General features: G+C 49.3%; 1 protein-coding gene across 1 annotated transcript in view; it reads left to right on the forward strand.

The window, feature by feature from the left end:
* The window catches only part of gucd1 (guanylyl cyclase domain containing 1), a 38324-nt gene extending 20173 nt beyond the window's left edge, over positions 1-18151 (forward strand). The window contains exons 3-6 of the mRNA XM_038793968.1: positions 392-557; positions 5259-5350; positions 13986-14227; positions 16612-18151. Coding sequence (XP_038649896.1) covers positions 392-557; positions 5259-5350; positions 13986-14227; positions 16612-16703 — 592 coding nt within the window. The 3' untranslated portion in view covers positions 16704-18151. The remainder of the gene's footprint in view (positions 1-391; positions 558-5258; positions 5351-13985; positions 14228-16611) is intronic.
* The last annotated feature ends 303 nt before the right edge of the window (positions 18152-18454 follow it).

An 18454-nucleotide genomic window follows, 5' to 3' on the forward strand; every position in this document is an offset into this window, starting at 1 on the left:
CTACCCCGTCCCCCTCCCTCGCCTCCCGTCCCCTCCCCCTCTCCTCTGCCTCCTACCCCTCCCCTCCCTCGCCTACCCCGCTCCCCTCCCTCGCCTACCCCGCCACCCTCCTCGCCCTACCCCGTACCCCCCCCTCGCCTACCCCGTCCCCCCCCCCCTCGCCTACCCCCGTCCCCCCCCCCCCTGCCTACCCCGTCCCCCCCCCCTCCGCCTACCCCGTCCCCCCCCCCCTCGCCTACCCCGACCCCCCCTCGCATACCCCGTCCCTCCCCCCCTCCCCCCACCTCGCCTACCCCTGTCCCCCTCCCTCGCCTACCCCTGTCCACCTCCCTCCCCTCCCTCGCTGGCCCTGCTCTCCCTCATCACGCTCATCTCTCCCTTGTGTGTGAAGGTATCTCCATCCTGTGAGTGAGGAGGAATTCCAGACAGCATGCTGGAGGTTACAGCTCAACGAAAGTGTCTGGACAATAGACCTGGCTTATCTAATGCAGCAGTTTGGAGTGATGCATAGGTTCTGCACACAGACTCTGGGAGTGGACAAGGGCTATCGATACCAGGTGAGCTGATTCTTAACTCACTATCACAACCACCAAATATATATTTTAAAAATATTTTTATTGAGCTTTTAATATTTTATATCACATTCACAGGACCAAACCAGACCAACACATATATCAATAAAAGAAGAAGCTCCAACCGACGACTGTAACCATAGCCTACCCTTAACAAAAACACTTCTCTTGCAGACTTTACATTGTTAGACTTGGCCAAAACACATATTTACAGAGGTTTATGTACATTGTGGTTCAGGCATCAATTTGTCAGCAAACCGGTTTCTTGTAGCTTTCCTCCCCCCTGCTTTCTTTCTCTTCCTTGTTCTGGGTGACCCCCTTCCCTCCCTCCCTACTTTATTGGTTGCTGGCCATGAACAGGTCTTGAAACAAGTTGGTGAACAGCTTCCGTGTCCTGTGGTAGCCTTTTTCTGACCCACAGATGCCGAACTTTATCTTCTCCAGTCTGAGAAATTCCAGCAGGCTGGACAGCCAGTCTGCAGCCTTTGGTGGTGCTGCTGATCACCAGCTGGGAAGGAGTCCCGGCAGGCGATCAGGGAGGCAGAGAAAGGCTAGGGCATCAGCCCCCTTCTCAATGAAGAGCTCTGGCTGCTCTGATACTGCAAAGACCTCCACTAGTGGGCATGGCTCCACCCTCACTCCTACACCACATGGCCTCAAAGAAGAATGTCCAATACCCAACAAACCTCGGGCAAGCCCAGAACATGTGGGTGTGGTTGGCCGGGCCACCCTGGCACCGTTCACATTTGTCCTCCACCTCCGGAAAGAACCCATTCATTTTTGTTCTCGTTAGGTGCGCCTTGTGCACCACCTTTAGTTGTGTTAGGCTCAGTGCTGTGCATGTGGAGATCAAGTTCACCCTGTGCAGTGCTTCGATCCAGAGTCGTCCCCTATCTCCCTGCATTGTTCTTCCACTTTCTCTTTGTCTCCTCCAGGGTAAGACCGTGCCTCTTCTTTTTTTAAAATTTAGAGTACCCAATTATTTTTTTCCAATTAAGGAGCAATTTAGCATGGCCAATCCACCTAGGCTGCACATCATTGGGTTGTGGGGGTGAAACCCACAGACACAGGGAGAAAGTGCAAACTCCACACTGACATTGGCCCTGGGCCAGGATTCAAACCCAGGTCCTCAACCACTACGCCACCATGCTGCCATGGTATCTGGGATATGTCGTTATTTCTTTGCGGAGGAAGGAATGTTCTCTCTCGGGAGCTGAAACTTCCCCGTGAGTTCCCCCAGGTCACTACTCTACCGTACGTGTACATGTCCCTAACCGTCAGTGTCCCCTTGTCCTGTATCCAACTCATGAAGGAGACGTCCATTGATGCGGGTGTGCACCTGTGATTATTGCAGATGTGAACCATGGTGGACATTTTGGTTAGTCTGAAGTGCTGCCTCATTTGATTCCACGTTTGGAGCGTGGCTAAAACCCCCCCCCCCCCCCCCCCCCCCCCCCCCCCCCACACACACACACACACACACACAAAAAACACACACACAAGTGCCATGATTAACTTAACAACTGTATTTCTCAGTGGTCAGCAAGCAACCACGGCAGCACAGTCGGGCACCACAGTGGTTAGTACAGTTGCTTCGCAGCTCCAGGGTCCCAGGTTCAGTTCCCGGCTTGGAGCACTGTCGGTGTGGAGTTTGTACATTCTCCCCGTGTCTGTGTGTGTTTCCTCCGGGTGCTCTGGTTTCCTCCCATAGTCCAAAGATGTGCAAGTTAGGTGGATTGGCCATGATAAATTACCCTTAGTGTCCAATAGGTGGGGTGGGGTTACGGGAATAGGGTGGAGGTATGGGCTTTGGTAGGGTGCTCTTTCCAAGCGCTGGTGCAGACTCAATGGGCCGAATAGCCTCCTTCTGCACTGTAAAATCTATGATCTATGAACTGGCTTTGTTTCCATGCTCGTAAAAGGTCTCTCATGTCTGGTGGAGAGCAGGTCAAGTCCATTTGTAGCTTTTTTTCTTCTCTGCCAGTAGTTCCACTGTCAGGGTCGAGGAGTACCGCCAATCCATCTCCTATGGAGCCGACCAGCGGTTGCCTGGCCGCCCTTTCCTTCCTATCTTTGCGTGGCTTATGCAATAATTTCCCCCCTTTTCAGTGCCTCCCAGAACGTGGAGGGTGAGATCTTTCACTTCTGGTTGTTGGTAACGTACCTGTCTATGGCTTGTGATATCTGTTCGTAGAATGCTTGTCAACCAGGAGGACCATGTCCAGCCTCCATGGGGGGAGTATTGTGCCCCGGCCTGTCTCCAACCTCACAATCACGTAGTGTGGAGCAGGGCTGGAGATTACGATTGTGGAGTACTCCGCTACTACTATTCCTGGAAGCACTGCCTTCCCCACTACGAAGAAGTCAATCGTGGTGTAGACCCTGTGCACCTGGGACAAGAAGGAGAACCCCTCTCCTGTGTGCATGAACCTCCAGTGGTCCACTGCCCCCATCTGCTCCATGGTGTTGTGCAAATCCCTCTCGCCATGTTTGATTGTTTCCCTGATTTGGGGCTGGATCTGTCTGTCCATGAGAGAGGATGTTTCTTTCCACAAATGTACCTATTTTTGGGTTAAAAGTGCCAAATTTCAACTTCCAGTAGGAGAGCCACCTTGTTTCCAGCATCCGCTCAGCACATCTCTCTCACTGGGAGTTCCCAACCACCAAATATAACGGCAGCATCTAACATCTCATTCCTCCACTCTTTCATACTTTTCACCCTTTCCTGCTGTCCCTCCTTGCTGAATGGATGTTATTATTAGAAAGCTGAAACACAAGCCTGTCTTCCTGCAGTTGTACAGGGATCTTGTAGGGGTATGGTTTCACTGGCATTGAGGTTTCCTTTTTTTAAATAAATTTTGCGTACTCAATTATTATTTTTTTTCCAATTAAGGGACAATTTAGTGTGGCCAATCCACCTACCCTGCACATCTTTGGGTTGTGGGGGTGAAACCCACGCAGACATCGGGAGAATGTGCAAACTCTACACGGACAGTGAACCAGGGCGGGTTCGAACCCGGGTCCTCAGTCCCATAGGCTGCAGTGCTAACCACTGCGCCACCCTGCCGCCCTGGCACTTCAGTTTCCTAGCATCTCACCCAACTATCCGATCTTGCCAGAACTTGCATGAGATCGGGGGGTAATTTGCCACATTCAAACAGACCCCGTTCTGAAACAGAAACAGAAAATGCTGGACAATCTCAGCAGTTGAGCCTGAATGACTTGTCAATTGATTTTTACAAAGAGCCATCCAGACTCCCTTCTCTTTCCACGATGCTGTCAGAACCTGCTGAGACAGTCCAACATTTCCTGTTATTGTTTCAGATTCCAGCATCTGTAGTAAATTTGCTTTATTTAGACCCTGTTTCTGGTTGGGCTTTGTGTTTATGGAGCAGGACAAGATCATTGGTTCAATTTGCTCTCCCTCCCTAAGCCACATTGTTTGCTCCATACACTGTTTTTTTTTTCAGTATTAATATCTACAGCATTGCAGCGATAAGTCTATGGGGGGGATTCTTAATTTAATACCAACGTTTGTGTGACTGAATAAAATCCTACTGACTGCAGGACTATTGCACTGAGGAGCGGGAGTTATAAATGAAGCCTTGTCCCTCTCACTCTCTGCCTGTCTCAGCATCTTCCACTCGCCGCTTTATAAAATTGAGACTGCCACTGAATCCTGCAATGGAGATTACCCTAGAACTGTGATTCTCTATTAGTGTTTGTCACCGTTTGATAATCCTCGTTAAACTCTTCATTTCAAACATGTACAGATTTGCTCAGACTTTCCTGAGTCGGTTTGATTTCAGAATTTACAATCCAGGCCCTTCTGCCTCGTGCCCATCCTGTAATGCTCCATTTTATTTGGGGTGGGGTGGGGGTTTATGTCTTTCTCTTGGGTGAAAGGTTGAATTTGTTTGTTTGATTACGGTTATTAGAGGAATTACTGACACGAGCTGAGTCACATCCAGGAGATATCTGCAAACACTGAAAAACTTATAAATTCTATGACTCACATTATCATCTGTGTGTATCTGTTACCTGTTTCTTGGTGCCTGTCTGTCTGTGAGTGTTGTCTGTGAATTACCAGATACTTTGACCAGGGTAAACATGTAACCCAGGTGCTCTTATTTGCAAGATGAACAAAGGGCATGTTAATGAGTCAATCCAAATTTATCTATAAACGCAATAAATCACTTATTCTCCTGGGGGCGGCATGGTGGCGCAGTGGTTAGCACGCAGACAGGGGGGAGAATGTGCAAACTCCGCACAGACAGTGACCAACAGTTAATAATCATGCATAAGAAATGGGAACAGGCCCCTCGAGCCTGCTCTACCATTTAATACAATCAAGGCTGATATTGGCCGTGACTTCAATGTTTAAATCAATGTCATCACTTGTTGGAATAAATCTTGAGAATTCACTGTCTTGCTTGCTTGAGCGTTTAGATTGTTTCATTGACAAAACTATGGTGAAATGTTTACATGTAAAATCCCCCAATTTAAACCGATTTCAATAGAAGTTTTCATTCTAAATGTTGACGTGTGCAACATTCGTGAATGGGATGTACCCAAGATGTTTCTACGTTAACCTGTGCCACCTTGGGGTATCTGTCCAGTTATCTGAGGCAGGCTCTAATGATTTCTCTTGAAGAAGTGACCTGTTCTCTCCTTTCCTTTTTGCAGTCATTCTACCGGAGGCATTTCGAGACTGAAGAGGACCGAGTAAATCAGCTATTTGCTCATGCAGAAGCAAATGGCGTTCAGGTGGAAAAGAGGTAGGGAGCTGACGTGCTGAGTGTAACGTTAACCTGACCCCATGATCAATGAGGTGGAATCTAGGCCCGGTTATTTACAAACACAGAGTTGTGTTAAGGGCTGCAAGGGTGGGTGCTGTGGGCAGTGGGTCATTTGGCCGCTGAAGTTAAGGGGACATTTGAGCAGAAGGGATAGCTTTTCTCTGTCAGGTTTCACAATTGAACTCCAAATTATTCAAATATTAGGTAATTGATCATTTCTTATTGTCTTTACCTGTTGTGTGCATGTTAACAGGGCTGAAAAATTAATAAACACACAAATGGGGCAATATAAGGACAAGCATATGGTCCAGTCGGGGGTGAGGGCGGGGCTGGGTGAGGTTCAGGTCCTGGGGGGCGCGGGGAAGAGAGAGATGAGGGTGGGGGGGGGGAGGATGGGGTGGTGCGAAATGAGGACGGGGCCTGGGTTGGGGGGAATGTGAGATGAGGGCAGGGCCCACTGGATAGCTCTTGGTTACACGTTTACTCTGTTATTCTGTCATATTCCTTGTGATTGGTTCCCTATTGTAGAGTTTTTCCCTGTAATCGGCTGATGTTCCCAGTGTTTTCTGGTTATTGGCCGCTGACTATTATCAGCATTTCTCTGTCTGATTGTGTGCAGAAAGCCCTGGTCTCATGCACTGGTCAGACAATGGTTTTATTGGCTGGTTTCAATGTCTGATCATTATCCTGTTTGAAGTAAGTGCATTGTGTTTACTGTGTTTTACATTATCGTGTTAGATTGGATACCTGTTATTGTGTGTGTGTGTGTATTAGATTGTCTGAATATTATTTTTTTTTTTTTAAATAATTTTTATTGAAGAAATTTTTCAAAATACAAACATTTTAACCCCCCCTACATTTACATTTAAATTATAACAAAACAAAGTCAAACCCCCCTACTTAACAAGAAAAAGAAAAAGGTCCCCCCCCCCCCTACTCGCGCGTCTCCCCCCCCCCCCCCCCCCCCCCCCCCCCGCCGGCGAACCGACAGTCAGACCAACTTATCATTTCTAGCAGCGTCCTCGGGCAGGCCTTGCCCGTGCCACCACCGCTACCGTACTTCCTTCGTCTTTGTCCCCCCCCCTCCTCCCCCCTCCCTCCCGCCCTCCCCTCCCCCCCCGGGTTGCTGCTGTCACGGCCTCAGTTTCTATCTCTGATCCAAGAGGTCTAGGAAGGGTTGCCATCGCCTGAAAAACCCCTGCACCGACCCTCTCAGGGCGAATTTGATCCTTTCCAATTGGATGAAGTTTGCCATGTCGTTTAACCAGGTGTTAACACTCGGAGGCCTTTCGTCCCTCCACTGAATCAGGATCCTCCTCCGAGCCACCAAGGACGCAAAGGCTAATATTCCAGCCTCCCTCGCCTCCTGTACCCCCGGTTCCACCCCAACCCCGAAGATCGCAAGTCCCCATCCTGGCTTGACCCTGGACCCCACCACTCTCGACACCGTCCCTGCCAACCCCTTCCAGAACTCCTCCAGTGCCGGACATGCCCAAAACATATGTGCACGACTCGCAGGGCTTCCCGAACATCTAATACACCTGTCTTCACCCCCGAAAAACCGACTCATCCTTGTCCCCGTCATGTGGGCTCTATGCAGTACCTTAAATTGAATGAGACTTAGTCTCGCACATGACGACGACGAGTTGACCCTCTCCAGGGCGTCTGCCCATGTCCCGTCCTCTATCTGTTCCCCCAGCTCTAACTCCCACTTATCTTTCAGCTCCTCTACTGGTACCCTCCTCCACCTCCTGCATAATCTTATAGATGTCCGAGATCTTCCCCTCCCCGACCCAGACCCCTGATAGCACCCTATCACTCACCCCCCTGTCGGGGAGCGCGGGGAACCCCGCTACCTGTCGTCTGGCAAATGCCTTCACTTGGAGGTACCTGAACGTGTTCCCCGGGGGGAGCCCAAATTTCTCCTCCAGCTCTCCCAGGCTCGCAAACCTCCCTCTATAAACAAGTCCCTCAGTTGTCTAATACCCGCCCTCTGCCAGCTCTGGAATCCCCCTCCTGTGTTTCCCGGCGCAAATCTGTGGTTCCCTCTTAGTGGTGCCCCTATCAGACCTCCCACTTCCCCCCTGTGTCGCCTCCACTGCCCCCAGATCTTGAGGGTGGCCGCCACCACCGGGCTCGTGGTATACCTCGTGGGAGGGAGCGGCCATGGTGCCGTTACCAGTGCCCCTAAGCTTATGCTGCCGCAGGACGCCCTCTCCATGCGCTTCCAGGCTGCCCCCTCCCCTTCCATCATCCACTTTCGTACCATCGATGTATTTGTCGCCCAGTAATATCCTGAAAGGTTGGGTAACGCCAGCCCTCCACTATCCCTACTCCGCTCCAAAAAGACCCTTCTAACTCTCGGGGTGCCATGTGCCCACACATACCCCATGATACTACTCGTTACCTTCTTGAAAAAGGCCCTGGGGAGGAAGATGGGCAGACACTGGAACAAAAAACAGAACCTCGGGAGGACCGTCATTTTAACTGACTGCACCCTCCCTGCCAGCGACAGCGGCACCATGTCCCACCTCTTAAACTCCTCCTCCATCTGTTCCACCAGTCTGGAAAAGTTCAACTTGTGGAGGGTCCCCCAGTTCTTTGCCACCTGCACCCCCAAATACCTAAAAACTTTAACTGCTCTTTGAAGGGGAGCCTCCCAATTCCCTCCCCTTGGTCTCCCGGGTGTATTACAAAGACCTCACTTTTCCCCAGATTTAATTTATATCCCGAAAAGTCCCCGAACTCCGCTAGTATCCCCATTACCTCCGGCATTCCCCCCTCCGGGTCTGCCACATACAACAACAAATCATCCGCATAGAGCGAGACCCGATGTTCCTCCCCTCCCCTTGTCAGTCCTCTCCACCCCCCTGAACCCCTCAGTGCCATCGCCAACGGCTCAATCGCTAATGCAAAGAGTAAGGGAGATAGGGGACATCCCTGCCTAGTACCTCGATGGAGCCCAAAATATTCTGACCTCCTCCCGTTTGTTACCACACTTGCCATCGGAGCTGAATAGAGCAGTTTTACCCACTTGATAAATCCCTCCCCAAACCCAAACCTTTCCAACGTCTCCCACAAGTATTCCCACTCCACCCTGTCAAATGCCTTCTCCGCGTCTAGCGCTACCACTATCTCCGCCTCCCCTTCCACTGCTGGCATCATAATCACATTTAACAATCTCCGGACATTTGTGTTAAGTTGGCGTCCCTTCACGAACCCCGTCTGGTCTTCATGGACTACCCCTGGCACACAGTCCTCTATCCTGTGTGCCAGGACCTTTGCTAACAGCTTGGCGTCAACATTCAGGAGGGAGATGGGCCTGTAGGACCCGCACTGGACCGGGTCCTTGTCCCGCTTCAAAATCAAGGAGATCAGGGCCTGCGACATTGTTGGGGGCAGAACCCCCCCCTCGCGCGCCTCATTAAAGGCTCGCACCAGCACTGGACCCACCAAGTCCACAAATTTCCTGTAAAACTCCACCGGGAACCCATCCGGCCCCGGCGCCTTCCCCGCCTGCATCTGACCTATCCCTTTAATTAGCTCCTGCAGCTCTATCGGCGCCCCCAACCCTTCCACCAGCTCCTCCTGTACCTTTGGGAACCCCAATTTATCGAGAAAGTTCTTCATTCCCCCTCTCCTCTTCGGCGGTTCAGACCTATACAATTCCCTATAGAAGTCCCTAAAGACCCTATTCACCTCTTGCCCCTTCTGCACTACGTCCCCACCCCTCTCTCTCACTCCCCCAATCTCTCTGGCTGCATCTCGCTTACGAAGCTGGTGTGCCAGCATCCTGCTCGCCTTTTCCCCGTACTCATACGCCGCACCCTGCGCCCTTCTCCACTGCATTTCCGCCTTCCTAGTGGTCAGTAGGTCGAACCTGGCCTGCAAGCTACGCCGCTCCCTTAATAGCCCCTCCTCTGGTGCCGCCGCATATTTCCTATCTACTTCTAGGAGCTCCCCCACCAGCCTCTCCCTTTCCTGCCTCTCCTTCCTCTCTCTGTGTGCCCTTATGGAGATCAGCTCTCCTCTAATCACTGCTTTCAAGGCCTCCCAGACCGTCCCCACCTGCACCTCACCTGTGTCATTCGTACCCAGATAGTTCTCAATGCCCGTTCTCACCCTTCTGCACACCTCTTCGTCCGCCAACAGCCCTACATCCAGGCGCCACAACGGGCGTTGGTCCCGCGCCTCCCCCATGTCCACGTCCACCCAATGTGGTGCATGGTCCGATATCGCAATGGCCGAGTACTCCGTGTCCTGCACTCTCGGTATCAGCCCCCTGTTCAATACGAAAAAATCGATCCTAGAGTACACTCTGTGGACGTGGGAGAAAAAAGAATACTCCCTCGCCCTAGGCCTACCAAATCTCCATGGGTCTACCCCTCCCATCTGCTCCATGAACCCCCTTAACACCTCTGCCGCTGCTGGCCTCCTATTCGTCCTGGAACTCGATCTATCCAGCCCAGGGTCTAACACCGTATTAAAGTCCCCTCCCATGATCAGGCCCCCTGCCTCCAGTCCCGGGATGAGGCCCAGCAGGCGCCTCATAAAACCCGCGTCGTCCCAGTTCGGGGCATACACATTTACCAGTACCACATTCTCTCCCTGCAGCCTACCCCTCACCATCACGTACCTGCCCTCCTTGTCTGCCACCACCTCTGCCGCCACAAACGACACCCTCTTTCCCACCAAAATCGCCACCCCCCGGTTCTTGATATCCAAGCCTGAGTGGAACACCTGTCCCACCCACCCCCTTCTCAGGCGGACCTGATCTGCTACCCTCAAATGAGTCTCCTGCAGCATTGCTACATCAGCCTTCAGTCCCTTCAGGTGTGAGAAGACCCTTGATCTTTTGACCGGCCCATTCAGCCCCCTTACGTTCCACGTGATCAATCGGGTCGCAGAGCGACCCGTCCCTACTCCCTGTCGATTAGCCATGTCTTGTCCCTTGCTCGCCCCGGGTCATCCCTTCTTTTCTGACCCGCTTCCCATAGCGATGGCCCCCCCCCCCCCACCCCCCCGGCTCTCCCCTTCTCGTCCCTGGTCTTTCCAGCAGCAACCCGGTGTCCCCCCGGCTAGGACCCCTCCTAGCCGCGATGTACCCCACATCGTACTCCCGAGAGTCAGCTGGTCTCCGCTGACCCGGCTGCTCCTGCCACATTCCGACTCCTCCCGGTTCACCCCATCTGCGCCCGTGAAAGATCCCCTTAAAACCCCGAGAAAGACCCGCATAATCAACCCGCTCCCCCCCGTCCCGTCTCCCCAACTTAACGATATAAATACCCAATGGCAACTAAATACATAAATACTTAACTACATACTTAAATAACAAAATAATTAACTAGCTATCAACTAACAGTGTGCCCAACCATCACCCTCCATCAAACAGTATAAATAACCGCAGATAACCATAACCCGAAAAGAAAAAAAAGAACAAAAAACCCCCCCAAGCACCCAAAGAAAAAGGGTAAGAGGGGTAAATAACTAACGGAAATTGGAAACGGGAAGAAACACCCCATAAGAAGCCAACGACCCACAATAGAGATTTCAACAGTACAAATATACAGACACACCCAACAACTCGAAACCTTCAAAATATTCAGAAAAGTCAACCGTTCGAGAAAAAACACCCCAAACAATCCACGAAACTGTTACCCAGTTCCGACCTGGCCTGAAAAAGAAAAGGGCCACTTGCTCAATCAAGAGTCCCCCGGCGGCTACGACCGCCGGTGCTCCCAGGTTTTAGTTCATGTCCAACTTTTCCTCTTGTACAAAGGTCCAGGCCTCCTCTGGGGACTCGAAATAATGATGTTGGTCCTTGTAGGTGACCCACAAGCGCGCCGGTTGCAGCATTCCAAATTTGATCTTTTTCGCGTGTAGCACCGCCTTTGTCCGGTTGTACCGGGCCCGCCGCTTTGCCACCTCCGCACTCCAGTCCTGGTGCACCCTTACCGTCGAGTTCTGCCACTTGCTGCTTTTCTCCCTTTTTGCCCACCTCAGGACTTTCTCTCGATCACTTAGCCGCTGGAACCGCACCAGCACCGCCCTCGGGGGCTCGTTTGCCCTAGGCCTCCTGGCCATGACCCGGTATGCCTCTTCCAATTCCAGGGGCGCCGGACCGGCCCCTTCCCCCATCAGGGAGCTCAACATCTCCGCCACATATCCCGGGAGATCCAACCCCTCCAGGCCTTCTTCCAGGCCCAGGATCCTCAAATATTTCCTCCTCATCCGAGTGTCCAGCTCCTCGAAGCGGCTCTGCCACTTCATGTGGAGTGCCTCGTGCACCTCCACCTTTGCCCCGATGACTGTGGCCTCCTCCTCCCTCGCGGTCATCTCCTGCTGCAGATCTTTACTCGACGCCTCTTGGATCGCCTGGGCTCCCACCAACCTGGTGGCCGTCGCGTTCATGGACTCTAAGAGCTCCACTTTCATCTCCGTGAAAAAACGGAGGAGAGTGGCCTGCTGCTCCTCCGCCCATTTCTTCCACTCCTCCGATGCACCGCCGGCCGCCATTTTGATTTTCTTCCCCCGCTTTTTTTGGGGAGCTGCTGCCGTTTTTCTTGCCGCTCCGCTCCGGGTACCGACCATAAAATCGGTCTAGTTCTCCTCAGGGGACCTTCCCCCACCGGGATTCGTTTTTTCAGCGCCGTTGGGGCCCTCCAATTGGCCCAAAAACACCTTTGTTGCAGGAGCTTCCAAATGTGCGGCTTAGCTAGTCATAGCCGCAACCGGAAGTCCCAGATTGTCTGAATATTATGAACACTATTCTATCTTGTGTCAAGTGTGTCGAGTCCAGTGCACGTTTCCTGTTTGCCAGGCTAACTTCCTGCTGCCATGATCTTGTTCCTGTTCCTGACTCACTGATACTGTCTCCCACTAAGGTGGTACTGTAACTCTTTATTACTTACAGCCTGCTCATTGATTGAAGAACATCATGTGACAGTGGTCTCCTCGCTCCACCCCCTGATGTCCCATGAACAGACCACTGACATTGGTGTTTAGCCAGATGGATGCCCTTGAACAAGGAACGCAGAAAGTTTGCATGCAGATGCAGAAAGCAATGAGAAAGGCAAATGGCGTGATGGACTTTATTACAAGAATAAATAAGTCTTGCTGGAATTGTGCACGGTTTTGAGGAGACCACAACAGGAACACTGCGCAGTTTGAGCTCCTTATTTAAGGAAGGGCATGCTTGCATTGTAAGGAGTGTAATGAAGGTTCTCGAATGAGTCAATAGATGAGAGACTTGTCCTCTGAGGAGAAATTGTGGAGAAGTAGCCCATACTCTTTAGAGATTAGAAGAATGAGATTTAGGTTCTGAAAAGGTTTGACAGTATCGACACTGATTGTCTTGGCTGGATAGCTGAAAACTATCAGGATAAGGGGATGATCATTTAGGACTGAGATGAGAAATTTCTTCACTCAGTGGATTGGGAATCTTTGGAATTTCCACCCCAGCGATTGTGGATGTTCCATCGTTGAATGTATTTAAGGTTGAGATTCAGCCTCGGGGAGTTGAGGTTTCCTAAGCATGCTGCCCCCTTTGAATTCCTCCATTGTTACTATGAAAGCTCCTGATCTTTTCCAATACCTGATGCCTTTGATCTTGTCACTCCTGTCTCTTTTTCTAAAGCCTGTTCTCTGCCATGTTTCTCTGTCTTATGTTATCATCACCCCCAACCTTCACTCTCTTCCCTGATAATTCATCCCAAGTCTGTGCCCGCCCAAATTATAACAAATCAATTCCACGCATGCATACTGTATGTACAAAATGTACGCCCCACTCCCTTAAAATACTGCCTCTGCCAGTCACCTGTTCTGTAACTGTATCCCACTACTGCCCCCATTATTCACAACCATTTCCTTGGTGCCAGCCCCTTTGCATGGTGCCAGCCCCCTTGCGTGGCACCTGCCCTCTCTGTAACATTTCTCTAACCACTTAAAACTTCTGCCCCTGAACAAACTAGGATAATCCATTCCCACAAGTAATGTCATCTATCACACCTCAGACTCATGAAGCTCGTGACATCATGAGCCAATGTCACAAGAGATTGCTAGCAATGTATGAAGTGTTCTGTGTACAGCTCGCATTTCTGATGACATACTGGTTTTCCATTCTATCCACATCCTGTTGCCCTTTATACATCCTCTAATTTCCTCTCCACAACCTCAGGGATGATCCTCTAAATTTAAAATCCGAGAGTGAAAGTAAATATGCTGTAAAATCAGCTTTCCTGTTCATATTAAGATTACCTATTTTCATTTCCACTTCTTCCTTTCTGTGAGATATAAACATTGCCCCAAATGATAGTTTTCACTGTTCCCGGAGAAGGGTAGCTGTGGGCCACAGAAAAGGCTCCAAAGCAAGTGGGAGCTGTAGGTCCAACAACGGTCTCAGCATGCACACTCCCAGCAGTTACCACTGACTTGAATTCACACCAGGGGACCCGGTCAGAGCCTCTGACAAACACTTCAGTGGGTCCTGATGGTCAGGGTAAAGTGGAGCACTTGAGCTGGGGATTGGAAGCCTATCTGTTTGTGGCTTCAGGATTGTATCTGTGTTTAATCGTATTTTTGAGGCTGAGGCGATCTCTGTTTGTCCCTGGAACAGGTCGGTCACCATTCAGGAGATACAGCAGCATCTGGCCAAGGATCACGTGGTCATCGTCCTGGTAAATGCAGTCCTGCTCGTCTGCGACCTCTGCTCTGCTCCAGTCAAGTTCTGCTGCCTCCTGCCCATTGGACAGAAATGTTTCTGCAGGAAGCCTGACTATCAGGGACATTTCATTGTGGTGTGCGGCTACAACAGGAACTCAGGCTGTATCTTCTACAATAACCCGGCATATGCTGACAGTAAGTGGAGCTCACCCATCCACTGTAGGGGGAGGAGGAGGCTCCATGAATCCATTCATCGCAACCTGTCCTGTGGAATCTCACTGTTGCCCAACAAAATTCCCTCCAGTCTCCAGCAGCACTGGAGCCAGGGAATAGATTATTATTGATCATAATCTGATGAGAAAGCATTCTCTGCAGAAGATTGAGCATAATATAGAATTCCACATTGACAGTTGAAACTAGATCAAGCCAATTATGAAGTATTGGGGGCGAGTTGGCTGAGGCAGATGCAAAAATTCAAATGGTTCTACCTTTTTGGGGATTTTTAGTGTTTTCTACTGAAAGTCATACAAAATATTTGTTTGTCTCTCATTTCTTCATTTCAAAACTTTCGCCCGTGTCTGCCTCCGTGAGACCAACATGTGAGCTACTCTCCTTTTTCATGTTTGAAGTTCTTACAATGTTTTTATACCTTCTTTCTGGCTTACTCTCGTATTCTATTTTCTCCTCCTTCACAGATTTTTTTGATCATCCTTTGTTAGTTTCTAAAATTCTCCAAACCTTTGGCCTACTACTCTGCTCGGCAAAACTATAAAAATCTTCGTTTAATCTAATACTGTCCTTAGTCTTGATATGGACCTCTATTCCCACAGAGTTTTTGCTTCTCAATGGAATGCAAGATTCACCACTGCTGACCACCGGTCTGCATTTTAATTTCCGCATCTGCCTCAGCCGACTCGTCCCCAATACTTCATAATTGGAAGGTAGCAAATGTAATCTTGCTATTCAAGAAAGAGGAAAGAGAAAAGACAGAGCAGTTAGCCTGACATTGGTGACCTGGAAAATATTATTCTTAAAGTGGTAACAATTTGCTTTAGATTATTGTAATATGATTTAGGCAGTGTATTTGACAAATCAATTACTACTTTTATAGAATGTAGCCAGCAGCGTAGATAAAGGAGACATTATTGTGTTTGGATTTTCATAAGGCATTCCATAAGGTGCCATTCAAAGTGGTTCATGGGGTGGTGGCAAAATATTAACCTGTATTGAAGATTGGCTAACACAGAAAATAAGGAGTACGGAAGACGGATCATTTTCTGGTTAACAGGCTAAGGGGTGACCCATTTAGAACTGAGAGACGTTTCTTCACCAGTTGCGTGCGGCAAGATTCGTTGTTGGGGGCCTTCACTATTTACAATCTATATTAATGCTTTAGGTGAAGGGATCGAGTGTTAAGTATCCGAAGATGCGGCTCATGGGCAAGTGGGCTGTGAGGAGGATGGACAGAGACTATAAACCGATAGGGATGGGCTAAATTAGCGAGCAAGAAGCTCAACCCGGAATTTAGGAATTTTATACCTTGGAGAACAGTGGATGCTCAGTCCATGAGTTTATTCAAGACGGTGATTCAGAGGCTCTTGAAATGTTTAAGGGAATTGAGGGATTTTGGGATAGATCCAGAAAGTTGGAGTTGATGCTCAGGTGGGTATATGGCCGCCTCCTGCTTTAAGTTGCAATATTCTATCCAGCTTTGGATGCTTGTTTTCATTCAGGTCAGAAAGTTGAGTGGAACTTGTGATCCGAGAGCATCTTTCACAACTGCAGGAAGTCTCCGGGAGTGAAGTAATTTAAAATAGTCACTACATTTTGAGTTTTCTGTAACTGAGCTGAGCTGTGTCTGGCCTGAGAGAGTGTTTAATGGGATTTGTGTAGATGAAGCTAGATCTCAGTGATATTGGCTAAGGGATAGATATTGGTCCAGATATTGGGAGAATCCTCGGTGCTACATAATGTTTTACAACCACCTGAGAGGCAGGTGCTTACCACGAGAGACTGGGTATTTTACAGTAACTAGACAATAAGACATATTCTCTTCCATAAACACTTCTGCTGAAATCAGTTACATTCCCATCATATAGAGAAAGTAAACCTGATAAAAAATAATCAATTTAACTATTGTGATGCTGAAAGAAAATGTTGAATGTTCAGTTATTTCCCTCTCTTGAGCTTTTTAACTTGCTTGCGTGCTTCCTGTTAACTTGTAAGTCAATTCCTGCATCACCCTGCGCTCCCTTGCACCCCCCACCCCCAAGAGTTTTGAGCTGTTTTTTCTGTCTTTTCTACTTATCCTTTTGGGGCTGCTTATTTGGCTTGGGTTGCAGTTGGCCTCAGCACCCTGAGCTGGGGGAGGAGGAAATGTGTGTCACATTAGCTGAGGATGGGATTTGTCCTTGCCATGGCACCTCCTATGCTGGTCCACACTCGAGTGAATGCTGACTAGGTGAACAGGGCTGCAGTCCCAGTTTGACTGTCTAGGGCTAGAGCCTCTGAGGAGTAGTAAAATGTGGGCAGTTTTTGAGTCATGCATGGCTGATAATTGCCTTGTTTCTACTCTGCAGGAGTCTGTTGCACAACTGTAAGTAACTTCAACGAGGCTCGCATGAGTTACGGGACAGATGAAGACATCCTGTTTGTTTACAAAGACAGCTGATTACAGAGTACGATCCTGACTCCAGTTCAAACACATACTACCTAAGGATACAAGATGGTAGCGTAGCGAAGCATTCCTCACTTTGCACAGTGCGTGTCTGATTTCAATCGCTGCTCGTCACCCAAGGCTTTTTGCCTCCCCCTGCTCCCCTAATGATGGTCACTGATTGGACATGAACTGTGTGTGACCCATTTCCTTCTACTCTAGATGTACTGGTGACTCTCGCCGGAAAATCATGTCCTGAAGAAAAGTAACTCACTCCAGCCCAGGAAGACAGCCCAGAGTCAGCTATCACATTAGGTTTCCACAGTCTGCTCAGCTTGCTGCTTACGAACCACTTGGAAAACTGTTTTCAAAATGCCAGAGGCAAAGCTGATTGTTCCCATATTTTAGACTGTACTATAGGACTAAGAAGAGTTTTAATTCTGGTAAATGCGTTGGCTTCACCAGCCAAAGATGCTGCTGCTATATTTTTTTTTTACAGGCACAAGATGAGGAACTGGTGGGCACAAATTCTCTTAATTGAGTTGAGAGTACACAGCCTTCTGCTGGTTGGTATTTGAATGACCTCAGGATCAGTCTCTTCTTGCACTGGATCACCAGCCTCCTGTACAATGTCTGCCTGAGGTCAGGGGCAGCTTGAATTGAGAGCGGGGCATTTGGAAAGCTTTTGGACTTTACACAAGGTAATGGGTTCCGGAGTTTGCCCTGTACCGGCGGTTATTAGTCTCACGCTGAGCTTCACTCTAACTGTGGAGTAGCTTGCAGCTCGATCTCTCACCTGTCCCAATGGCTGAGGAAAGAATTTTCCTCATTGATTCCACCGGAGCTAACACTGGGATCTCCAACCATCTGCCTTTCAAATAGGATTCTACACATCAACAGCTGACCAGGAAACTGGAAGATTTTTTGTAAAAGGAGAAATAATTGCTGAACAGAATTTTAACAAACTTTACAGAGAGGACAATATCCCAATCAATCTGCTTAGAAAAATCAAGGTCATAATGTGAAAGCTCATTGCATCTCAAAAATCCGAATCACAAATCCGAATCACAGCCTCAAGCCCTGGCTGCAACTGCACCACCCCTTCCCACCCCACCTGCAAGAGACCCCAGCTGTAACTCTCCTTCCCCTGGGATCCTGGCCGCCATTCTCCAAACTTGTCTCATTTTGGATTGGCAAGTGGTAGTGACCTTGTGCTGGTCCTGTGTTCCTGAAGTCTATCAGGGACTCTGAAGTGTTTTATTTGTTTGATGCCCATAACTAACACTGGGGTCTCACTCAGGTGATTAAATTCTGTCCAAGGTTTAGAGCCATACCCTGGGGTTTTGATGCAGATCGCCCATTTCGCCTTTCTCTTCATGCTGTACTCATCAATGTTTCAGTGCATTTACAAGAAGGTTTATTTGAATATCATGGCGTCCAATTAAAAAACTATTTGCTAAGAATTCCAGACCTGATTTCTCAACACACTTTTCACGAACAAATATTTAATTACACTGAACTTCAGTGAAAGGCTGAGGAGGGAAGGGTGGTGCTTGGGGAACCTTGTATAGTTGTTGGTGTTGGGGCTAGTGGAAGAGCTCTGGGATCATAAACACCTGAATTTCCATCCCCGGGCTTTAAATGTCCTTTAGGATGCTCCTGAAAACCAGTACTTGGTTTGCTCTGACATCGCCTCCTTTGCCTGGGTGTCACATTTGGTTCTGTGAAGTGCCAGTGAGTATTGTGAACATGTTAGAGAGGTTCTC

Source organism: Scyliorhinus canicula, chromosome 1, assembly GCF_902713615.1.
Source record: "Scyliorhinus canicula chromosome 1, sScyCan1.1, whole genome shotgun sequence".
Classification (NCBI taxonomy): domain Eukaryota; kingdom Metazoa; phylum Chordata; class Chondrichthyes; order Carcharhiniformes; family Scyliorhinidae; genus Scyliorhinus; species Scyliorhinus canicula.